The sequence below is a fragment of the Lolium rigidum genome, chromosome 2, assembly GCF_022539505.1.
Source record: "Lolium rigidum isolate FL_2022 chromosome 2, APGP_CSIRO_Lrig_0.1, whole genome shotgun sequence".
Lineage (NCBI taxonomy): Eukaryota > Viridiplantae > Streptophyta > Magnoliopsida > Poales > Poaceae > Lolium > Lolium rigidum.
The window spans coordinates 40,570,809-40,581,250 of record NC_061509.1 but is presented as its reverse complement, the minus strand read 5'-3'; the positions used below and the strand labels follow the sequence as shown (position 1 = coordinate 40,581,250).

Below are 10,442 nucleotides of genomic sequence, written 5' to 3'. Positions count from 1 at the left end.
AGTTTTGTCATCACTGTACTCAGTTTAAGAAACTTAGTGGTGTTGTGAGTGGTGGTTGAGATGGAAAATATCTTTGGTTTCAGAAGATGCAACGTTGTTGGCCATCTGCCTTGGGTTACACATTTTCTAGGTTATATTCTATTTCCAAAACGAGCTAATTACAGGTTAGTAGCATGGTACACTTTCGAGGCTGTCAGTCAATCTGTGGGCCCGGTGTCCCGTCCCGTCCTGTTATATAAACCAGCTGAGCAATGAGTCGTTTCCTCTCCTATCATATGCGCCTCCTCCAGTCCTCCTCCTTGTGTAGTAGAGTAGGCAGGGGACGATGAAGAGCCTGCTTGGGGAGGAGCGCAGCTTCATCGTCGAGAGCGATGACGATGACGAGGAAGACCCAACCCACGGGGACGCTGGCGCCGCTGAGGAGGACGATGGGTCATCCTCGGACTCCTCCTCCTCCTGCGCCACACCGCGCGCCCGTGGTAGCGACGGCAGCCACCCCAACTCGTACACGAACCAATGGCCCCAGAGTTACAGGTACGATCTACCTTGATTTCCCCTACCGTCTTTCATACAGTACAACCATCAACACTCTATGCAACTCCTCATCTGCACTTCTACTGTGTTCTTCTCGGATGGTTTTCATCCCCAGAGAGCATATCCTGTTCCTAGTGTCTTGCCACTTCCATGTCTTATTAGCAACTGAGATCATTCCAGCGCAAAATTGTTGTGTACAAACAACCTGCTGACACTATCTCCGGACGCCAGGAAGAAACTAATTAAGGCCAAAAAAAAGGATATTCTAATTAATACTGGAACAACCCATTACAAGCGTTCCTTCAGAAGAGCAGAGTACAGCTCTGTTTTCTGGCATTTCCTTTCAGCAGTGCAAACTCTGCTTTCTTACAGACAACCAACTTGCCCCCTGTTCATCCAGTTTTCTTTGGATATGTACGGTGCTGACGTGGCAATGAATCATTTTCTCACGTGCTGTGGCAATGGATCCTCATCAGAGTAGGAAAATTTGATTTCTGTTTGGCACTATTATTACCTGTCTCCGGACAACAGTCATTAGTATTTTTATCAATGCTGTCCCATTATCTCAATTTTGATTGGGGATGCCAATGACATGCCATAACAATAGCTGTAGATATCATCGGACATCAGGTCACCCAGCTAGCCAGTGGGGTTGTTCCAGCTCACACACCTCATAAACTTATATATGTTCGTTTCGTCCGGTATTTCTCCTCGTGTCCCTTCTAAAAATCGACCCTGCTAATATTTTTCCAAGAACAGAACATTAATATTTTTTTTCTAAAAATGGAACACTATTTTCACATCTTCTGTCAGACTAGGCTGTGCGTGTATGAAATTGTTCACAGCTGGGTTTTTATGGCATTTTATTAAATAATAAAACGTTGACCAACGGGGGAATGATCCCTCCCTTGGCTATACGTTGTTAGGTAGGATGAGACTCTCCCCGCGGATGGACGTGGATGGATGATAACCCGGTTTATTCGCCCCTCCTGCGAAATTACCGTGGGATGGGGATTTGAACCCGGGTGGGCTGGCTGCGCACTCGCTTGCCTTGCCACTGAGCTAGAACTCAGTTCTCAAATTCTATTAAATAATTGATCTGAAAGAAGTGAAAATGTTTTGTACGCTCTCTTAAGTTGTGTGCTTTTACGCCTGGAAATGCATATTCTTCCAAAATTCTGTTGGATGAAACAGAAAACCTCAACTACCTCACATTAATAGAGCTACTAAGTCGTTTCCCTGCTGAACTTATCTCTTGTGTTATACAATGGCACAACCAACGGAATGCAGCAACGCTCTTATTGGTAACAAGCACAATGATGAAGTGGCATGCCCCATTATCTGATAATCTCTAGCTTTTATTCAATGATTGGAACTTCGGAGTACAAACGTTCTTATAGAAAAAAAATCTTAATATTGCATTTTTTTCCATTGCATTTCCGTATGGCTTTTGATGGCACTCATAGTCAATGTTCAATCAGCCATTCTTCTTCATACTCCAGCCTCCAGGAGACCAGGAGAAGTAGGAGATTGAAATGAATTTAAGCAGTTACCTGTTCATTCATAATGCATTACTATGCAGGCAGGAAATGGTCTAGTCAACACTTAATCATTTTTTACATTTTAGTTCTGCCTATCTGGCTATCTCATCTACATAACAATTTTCTTGTCTTATATTTCAACAGGCAATCGATCGACATTCTTAGTAGCGTGCAATCTCCAAGCCTGAGTTTCCTGGGGACGCCGACCCTAAGCAGACTTTCTAACTCTTTCGTCAACTCCTCATTCCGAGGCAAAACCCCCGAGATCATCTCCAATCTCGTGAAGCCACTCCTACGCCCGACTACAAGCGATGAGCAGCAGCAGCAGCATGAAGATGTCCACAAGAGTTCTCAGTACCTTCTCCCATCGAAGAAACCATCTCTGCAACAGATTCCAGAGAATCAAAAAGCACCGGCAATTGGTCATGGGCCTTCTCCCTATCAACAATGCTCTTACACCCAGGGAGCGATGAATGGTAAGCACCTAGAACAAGTCCATGAAGTAATTTCAAGAATGTATGTGGCACTAGATTTCATTGATTGATGAAAGTAAATCTACCAGTAGATCCAACTATGAATTATATGCGTGTACGGCTGTCCTGGACAGTAGAGCATGAGAAACAGGCTCCTCAATAATTGGCATGGTGGAATATTCTTGTGATGTACCAGTGCTGAATATCAGGTTTTCTGAACCTAGACATGTTTCCCTGTCCAACAGACCAATGTCCAAGTTCATTGTGCTGATGCTCCAGGTAGAAATTTTTACGCGCTACAGTGTTATGCCGACAGCTACTAACACATAGTTTACACCAGTTAAAAACTCTAAAAGAATACATCATTACATTTTGAAGGATCTGCATACAGATTACACTGTTTTTGTTCAGATCACTATGTTTTAGTTTGTTAAGTTTCAAAGTAGCTGTAATTGCTCTGCATGTTCTGACCATAGGATAGTTTGATAGAGATCTGAAGCTCGGCTTGAACCCTTAATGACTTCAGAAATTGTTTTGACCAGTTCTTCTTAGCCAAGTGTCTAGCAGTTCAAGCACAAGCAATCAATCCATCAAGTAGTACACGAAATGGTCAATTATGTATCATTGAGTACCCTCGGTTTGCTTTGTTGATATGCCGCATCACAGGTCCACCGTTTCAAATTTTCTTCCTCTTCCCCGTACTAATAGGGACATCACATGGTTGATGCGTCAGCACAACGATGTGACAGTTGTCACAACGAAAATAGATCTGAAGGCTGTACTGTTGCTTCAAGATAAACCATGTTATGCAGAAATACTTCTTTCCAAAAAAAAATTGTGGGAAGTACAGATCTGGCACTCTAGATTTTACCTTTTTATTCACGCAGGGAATTACTGAAGATTTACCTCGCGGGAATATATTTCAGCTGACCCATAATATGTCGCAAGAAAATTAACAGTAGTACTTTATTTTGAAGGTCTGCTTTGAAATACCTGTAGTATTTTTTTACTGAACCCGAAAAATACCTTTTTCATCATGGATAAATCTCCGAACTCTTGATAATTAACTTCTCTTGTTACTTTGTTCAGTGAAAATATTATTCTTTTCAATATGCAGGAATAAATGTTCTATGTGGTGTCGGAATCCTATCGACACCATATGCCATTAAGCAAGGGGGCTGGGTCGGACTGGTGATACTAGTTGTATTTGCTGTGCTCGCATGGTATACTGGTGTACTGTTGCGCCATTGCCTAGACAGCACGGAGGGTCTTCAGACGTACCCGGATATTGGTCATGCCGCCTTTGGCACCTACGGCCGCATAGCTATCTCGGTATAATCTCCTCCATCACATATTAACCTGTTTGGGCACATTTCGATCAGGGAATGCTGTTATGCTAAATTGTGTTTGTTCCTGTGTGTGACTTCACTGTCTGCAGATAATCCTATATGTGGAACTGTATGTAAGTACTCATTACCAAACACCCATTTCAACCAAAAAACTGTTTTTGATTCCTTAATAATAACGCCATTTGAAAGATTTTCAACACATTAACTGATCACTAATTTATTCTCGCAGGCATGTTGCATCGAGTATTTGATATTGGAAAGCGACAATCTATCAAAGTTATTTCCCAATGTACACATATCCATAGGGGGCTTGACACTGAACTCCCATGTATTTTTTGCAATCTTGACCACCCTCATTGTCATGCCAACCACTTGGCTCCGTGACCTGACCTGCCTAAGCTACATTTCAGGTATCTATATATTTACTTGTTTCTTATATAGTAATCCTGCTTGGATAAGGTTTACTTAGAGAAGAACTTATTCACTGTTTGTGTCTAGGCTCCGCAATACCCTGCACATTTTTTACCATGATGTTTGTTTGCACTTTTCAGCTGGAGGTGTGGTTGCAACAATCCTTTTAGTAATCTGCCTATTCTGGATCGGGGTTGTTGATGATGTTGGCTTTGAGAACAAAGGGTCTACATTAAACCTCCCAGGAATTCCCATTGCAATTGGATTGTACGGTTATTGCTACTCGGGGCATGGGGTGTTCCCAAACATCTATTCTTCTCTAAAAAATCGCAACCAGTTTCCTTCCATTATGTTCACTTGGTAATTTCCTAACCTGGGACAGTAATCCATCCATATTGCATACTCTTTTTTTACAGAAATTCAGCACTCAGATTTTTGTTTGTGCTTATTTTCAGCATTGGGTTATCTACTGTTTTGTATGCTGCCGCTGCAGTGATGGGATATAAAATGTTTGGTGAATCCACCGAGTCTCAGTTCACACTTAACTTACCACAGAATCTGGTGGTTTCCAAGATTGCCATTTGGGCTACAGTAATTTCTCTTTTCTAAACTACTTCAGAGCCCACTTTTCTGTACTAAGCACATTAGATAGTGGTGGCCTTCATTCTCAATCATGTTAACTTGTCCCTTGACATCTGCTGCAGGTAGCAAATCCAATAACCAAATATGCGTTAACCATAACCCCTCTGGCTATGAGTTTGGAAGAGTTGCTGCCCCGAAGTCAGCAGAAGTACTCGAACATAATCTTGCTTAGATCAGCCCTGGTGATATCAACCCTCATCGTTGCTCTATCGGTTCCCTTTTTTGGTTAGTTTATTTTCTTTGGCCCGAATAAATCACTGACTTATTGGACAGTAGTAGTACAAGATTCATTCATCCACTAACCCCATTTTCTTGTGTATATGTTTCACAGCACTTGTGATGGCTCTGATTGGTTCTTTACTCGCCATGCTTGTGGTAAGTTTTTCCTGATTATTTCATCAGCTTTTAAGTACTTGGTCCATGATTGGTGAGACTTATGGTTTGATTTCAGACCTACATTCTACCCTGTGCCTGCTTTTTGGCTATCCTTAAGACACAAGTGGCTTGGTATCAGGTACGCAAGTATTTCCAGTGCTATATTTGTATAATATTATTTTATATGCAGGCAGAACGCATAAGTTTATGAAGTCATATTTTGATGACATTGTCAACTAAATTACTCCGTAACACAATTTTTTATTTTTTTGAAAGAACATATTTAAAAGATATGTACTCCCTCCATAAGAAAACTTAGTGCATATATCTTCCAAATTCAAGTTTCGTAAACTCCAATCAAGTTTAAAAAAATAGCAACATCCATGGTACACAATCAATATAATTAGATACATCATTAAAAAAAATCGTAATGTATTTATTTTATATTTTGTAATGTTGATATTTTTCCTACAAACTTAGTCAATTAAATTAACTTTAAATTTAGCAGATATGACTCCATGCGAAAATACAGTACATACTAGTTTTTCCCTAAGTCAAGCTTTTGAAAATTTGACCAATTTATATAAATATTTTCCTTATTTTATTTGTTGAAGTTGATATTTTTCCTACAAACTTGCCCTTTTCTACAAAATGTTGACTTGGGAAATATTTAATATGTACTATATTTTGACATGAAGGGAATATATCTGATGAGATTATACTGAGACAACTGAACATAACTAAACAAAATATTTTACAGGTTGTGGTCTGCTCATTCATCATTGTCGTAGGGGTTACCTGTGCTTGCGTGGGGACATACTCATCCATCTCTGGGATTATCCAGAACTACTGAGGGGTGGAGAGAATTAACCGAAGAAAGCCCAAAAGAGAAGATTGCGCGCTCAACTACATTATTATACAGTATGTGTGATTAAGCTATCTATGAGCGGGGCATATAAATTTTTCCCAGCAATGAAGTCAAACCTACCGATATATATATGATGTAAAATTAAGTTTCTATCCTTATTTTACTTGTGGCAACTCCATGCATGTATGATACGATTGTGTGTTGATGGATTTTTATCGTTACCAGTTGCTAGTTTTGCTACATAATTCTCAGTTGTTTGGAATCTCCATAAATCTGTATTGGCAGAGTGCAGTTGTTGCAACATGTTGTTGTGAATGAGCAACTAGTATTCACTGTAGGCCAAAGGCCAGTGATACAATATGCAGGGAAGCCCTCATACACTGGAAATATACAGTAAAGGGGTTTATACATCACTAACACCCCCCTCGAACTCATGGTGGATCAACAACACTGAGTTTGGAGAGAAAGAACTCATGTTGTGCTCTAGTCTGGGCCTTCGTGAAGAAGTCAGCAAGCTGTAGTTCGAAAGACACATAATGAAGGGCCATAACCTGATCGTGCACAACATTACGCACATAGAAGGCATCAACACCAATGTATTTGGTGAGCTCGTGCTTCACCGGATCACGCGCAATGCTGATGGCACCATTACTGTATGATAAAAAAGGAGTCGGTGCGCTAGCAGAAACACCAAAGTCCTCAAATCTTCTCTTTCTTAATAGATGGCCCCATTTTGCTGCTCTCACAGCGAGCCACGTCACCCCAATTCCTGGCAGCACTCCCTCAATCTTCCCTAGCGTACGACAGCGTGGGCTGCAGCAAATTCTTTCGTCTTGGGCCAATTCCAAACAAGAGATTGTCTGGACTTAGCCCGCTTCAGACCGACATGGCATGGGCTAGGTTGGCCCGCTTCCTAATGCTCCACGTCCTCCACGGCTCCACAGGCGCTCAATGTTCATCTTCCCAGTAGAACTGTCCGCCTTCACGATATAGGCCTTAATGGCCACAAATTCTCTGCATCGTAATGCCTTCTCGCCACAAATTCTCATGAAAACCCCCGATGCAGCCCACCATCATCATTGCCCTTCAAATAGGCAAGAAACTGTTCGGAAGATCTGAACCGCCGCCTCCATGTTTAAAAAGCTACCTATGTTGCCGTCGACAAACAGCGCCGGCCTGCTCGCGATGCCATCGCTGGCACGGCTCCACTTTGGTAGCTCTCCGTTCTAGATTTCTTTTCTACCATTTTTTAAAATTATCTCCTCCCTTTTGATTGTCAATCTATTAGCTTGCGCGCCGGCTACAAACCTGCTCGACGTTTTGCTTCCCCTGCGAATTGATTCGATTTTTCATTGAATTATGCCTGTTGCTCACTGAATTGGATTTTGTATACTCATCGCTCAAGCATGGAGGAACAACTTACATTGATTCGAAGTTGTATTGCGGTTCGAGGAGTTGTCTGACTATTTTACCTTTGAGTTCATAATAATCATTCTGAAGCAGGACTAGCAAGGGGCCATATGTACATCGATCCATTCTACATGACTGCTGTTCTGGTCATACTTCTTTTCCAATCTACCTATTATGTCTCTTCACTTTGCTCAATTTCTATTAAACAGATTCGTTTCTTTTGGCCTACATATGCACCACTCATGATGATCTCACAATGTAAGCTGTAACTGGACTTTCAACTTCCTTTCCATTTTTCACTTCATTTACATATATATGGTGTATGATATCATAGTAGTTTCTGATTTTTTTTTTCTACGTATGCACCACTCATGATGATCTCAGAATGTAAGGTGTAAGTGGACTTTCAATCTCCTTGGTGTATATTTATCGTAGTAGTTTCTGATTTTTTTTTTGCCAATTGCTTATTGTTTATTGGTCTTACAACATACTGAGAAAACCAGAAAAGCATAGCGCAGAGCAACCATGCAAGAAGACAATTGCCCAAGACCCCAAGTCAACACACATTCAAATAATCAGTTGGTGAGAGCCTTTACATAGCCGTGTATTTCTGCATATTTTCAATAGAACAAACTCATACATATCTTTTAAATTCTTATTGATGCAGTTTATTTCATCAGCGCCAAGTTGCTGTTTATCACAGTGAGTCTGTATCTCACACGAACAACAACGGCCATGTCACCCTCTCTAAAGCTACTGATACTCGATTATTCGGGTTTATTTGGTAATTCATTTCACTTCGGTTTTCAACTACTGAACTATAGTTATAGATACTATGAAGGGTCTAAGAAATTATATATTACTACTCATTTTCTCAAAACTTTGCGACCAACAGATTAGAATATCATGCCCTCCTCATCACTCTATATAACAGCAACAGTTACATTTCCCTCATCCACAAAAAAATACAAATAAAAATTTCAAACAACAGCCTTCTCCTGTCTGTGATGCATGGAGGGACAACCAGGGCAAAACAGGTATCCCTAACTCAACCATTCATTTATGTTCTATTTCATAACTACTACCTTCATTTACATTTCTTTCTATCCAGCATTGCAATCAGGCCAACAACACATGTACTTCCACCTTCAACTCATCGACAAATAGAAGCTAGCAAGATGTATACCGAGGAAATGAAGAAACTCAGGGGGGGCTAAACAACCACTGCGTCTAACTTTACAAGAGGGGAGCAAAGACGGACCTTCCCGTCCGGACGACATCACAAACATACTTGGATCTGATCATCCGTTCTCCAGAATTGAATGCACCAAATATGTAAAAAACACGTCGCAGTTATCTTTTATGATGACAAGATCTACAATGACACTGAATAGCTATCAATTCACCGATTGAGTACTCAGATCATATTATTGACTTCGAAATCATGAAATTCCCTATTTTACATTGATGTTTTCAAAGAGCTCTATGAGTTTTTTTATTCTATACATCACTAAAAAGAATCTGCTGCAACTCAACAAGGGAGCAGGATCGATGAAGCAGTACATTGCAACTATTCACATGTTCTCAGAAGTGCTTATTAAACTCTTGCGTTTAGAGCACTCTGTTAGTTCAGGTTGAGCATTCACTGATCAGGATTGTATGTCTCGGTGCCTTGGTGCGTTTAGAGCACTCTCTGGTGTCTTGATTCAGCTGAATCACTGCCGCGCTAGATGCATATAACCGGCCAAGTAATCTTCTTCCTAACTTACTGATCACCTATGCCTTAAAGCATTCCAGTTTAGTCATGCATGTATTCTGGCCATTTTGAAGTGGTTGAAATCTTAATTGATAGTATTATTTGCCATATCCAATTGATGACAGTATATGCTTGCTGATTAAACATTGGCAGCCATATATAAACGTCAAATTATGCTTCAGCTAGAATATATCATCCTATTACACATGTATGTTACTTTGAGTTGGAGTGGAAAAGCAGAGGAATGGACTGATCAATCACTAGCTTACCGATTGTACTTACCACTCACCAGCTAAATGGAATGTGAGCAATCAAACTTTTTTGAACTTCAACAAATAGAGTGCATGCAAATTTCAACAACATGCTAGATCCTGCATACTTTATTTTTATTTCGACAACAATAAAAATATCTTCAGATCTCAAGGTAATAGCTCCATGCACTTGGCAGCGAGTGTTTGGATGAAAGCCACACTTTCACGGGGCACTGGAGCATTAACATCTGTATGGATGATCGGATTGATCGTCCATCACTCCTTTCTCATCCAGCCTATTAACATCTTAAAAAGAGACCATACATAAGTTCTCAAGAGAATCTCTTCTAAATTTCAAATGTACAATAATATTTCTGAAAATCCCGCCGCAACGCGCGGGGTACCATCTAGTAACCAAAGTAACCAAGTCACCTCTGTCGTCAAGAGAGCCATCGCTCGCAACTCAGCCTCGACACTCGAACGAGAGACTGCAACCTACTTCTTGGTCTTCCAAGCAATGAGAGAGCCACCAAGAAAGACACAAGAGGCGTAAAGAGACTTGCGATCCAATGAATCACTAGCCCAGGTAGCATCTGAGTAGGTCTGAAGCTATAAAGAGCTGGAGCAAGGAAAGAAAAGACGACGGGAGATAGTGCCACGAAGATAGCGGAGGACACGAAGGAGATGACTATAGTGGACACTAGTGGGAGCAGACATGAACTGACTCAGAATATGGACCGGGTAGGAGATGTCAGGATGGGTGACAGCAAGATAGACAAGGCTCCCAACCAAGTGACGATAGCGAGTCGGGTCCGGAAGAGGATCGCAATCA

General features: G+C 41.0%; 1 protein-coding gene and 1 long non-coding RNA gene across 2 annotated transcripts; both read left to right on the top strand.

The window, feature by feature from the left end:
* The first annotated feature begins 282 nt into the window (after positions 1–282).
* On the top strand, positions 283–6,438 carry LOC124691626 (amino acid transporter AVT1C-like). The gene is made up of 11 exons (XM_047224913.1): positions 283–534; positions 2,220–2,551; positions 3,666–3,880; positions 3,987–4,010; positions 4,127–4,307; positions 4,449–4,668; positions 4,764–4,899; positions 5,013–5,175; positions 5,282–5,325; positions 5,402–5,464; positions 6,086–6,438. Exons 1-11 carry the CDS (start codon positions 326–328, stop codon positions 6,176–6,178), a joined length of 1,680 nt encoding a protein of 559 aa, XP_047080869.1. The 5' UTR covers positions 283–325; the 3' UTR covers positions 6,179–6,438.
* A 659-nt stretch (positions 6,439–7,097) lies between these two features.
* LOC124686292 lies at positions 7,098–9,067 on the top strand. The gene is made up of 3 exons (XR_006997776.1): positions 7,098–8,185; positions 8,271–8,640; positions 8,715–9,067. It is a non-coding gene; the product is annotated as an uncharacterized LOC124686292 (long non-coding RNA).
* Positions 9,068–10,442: the final 1,375 nt, after the last annotated feature.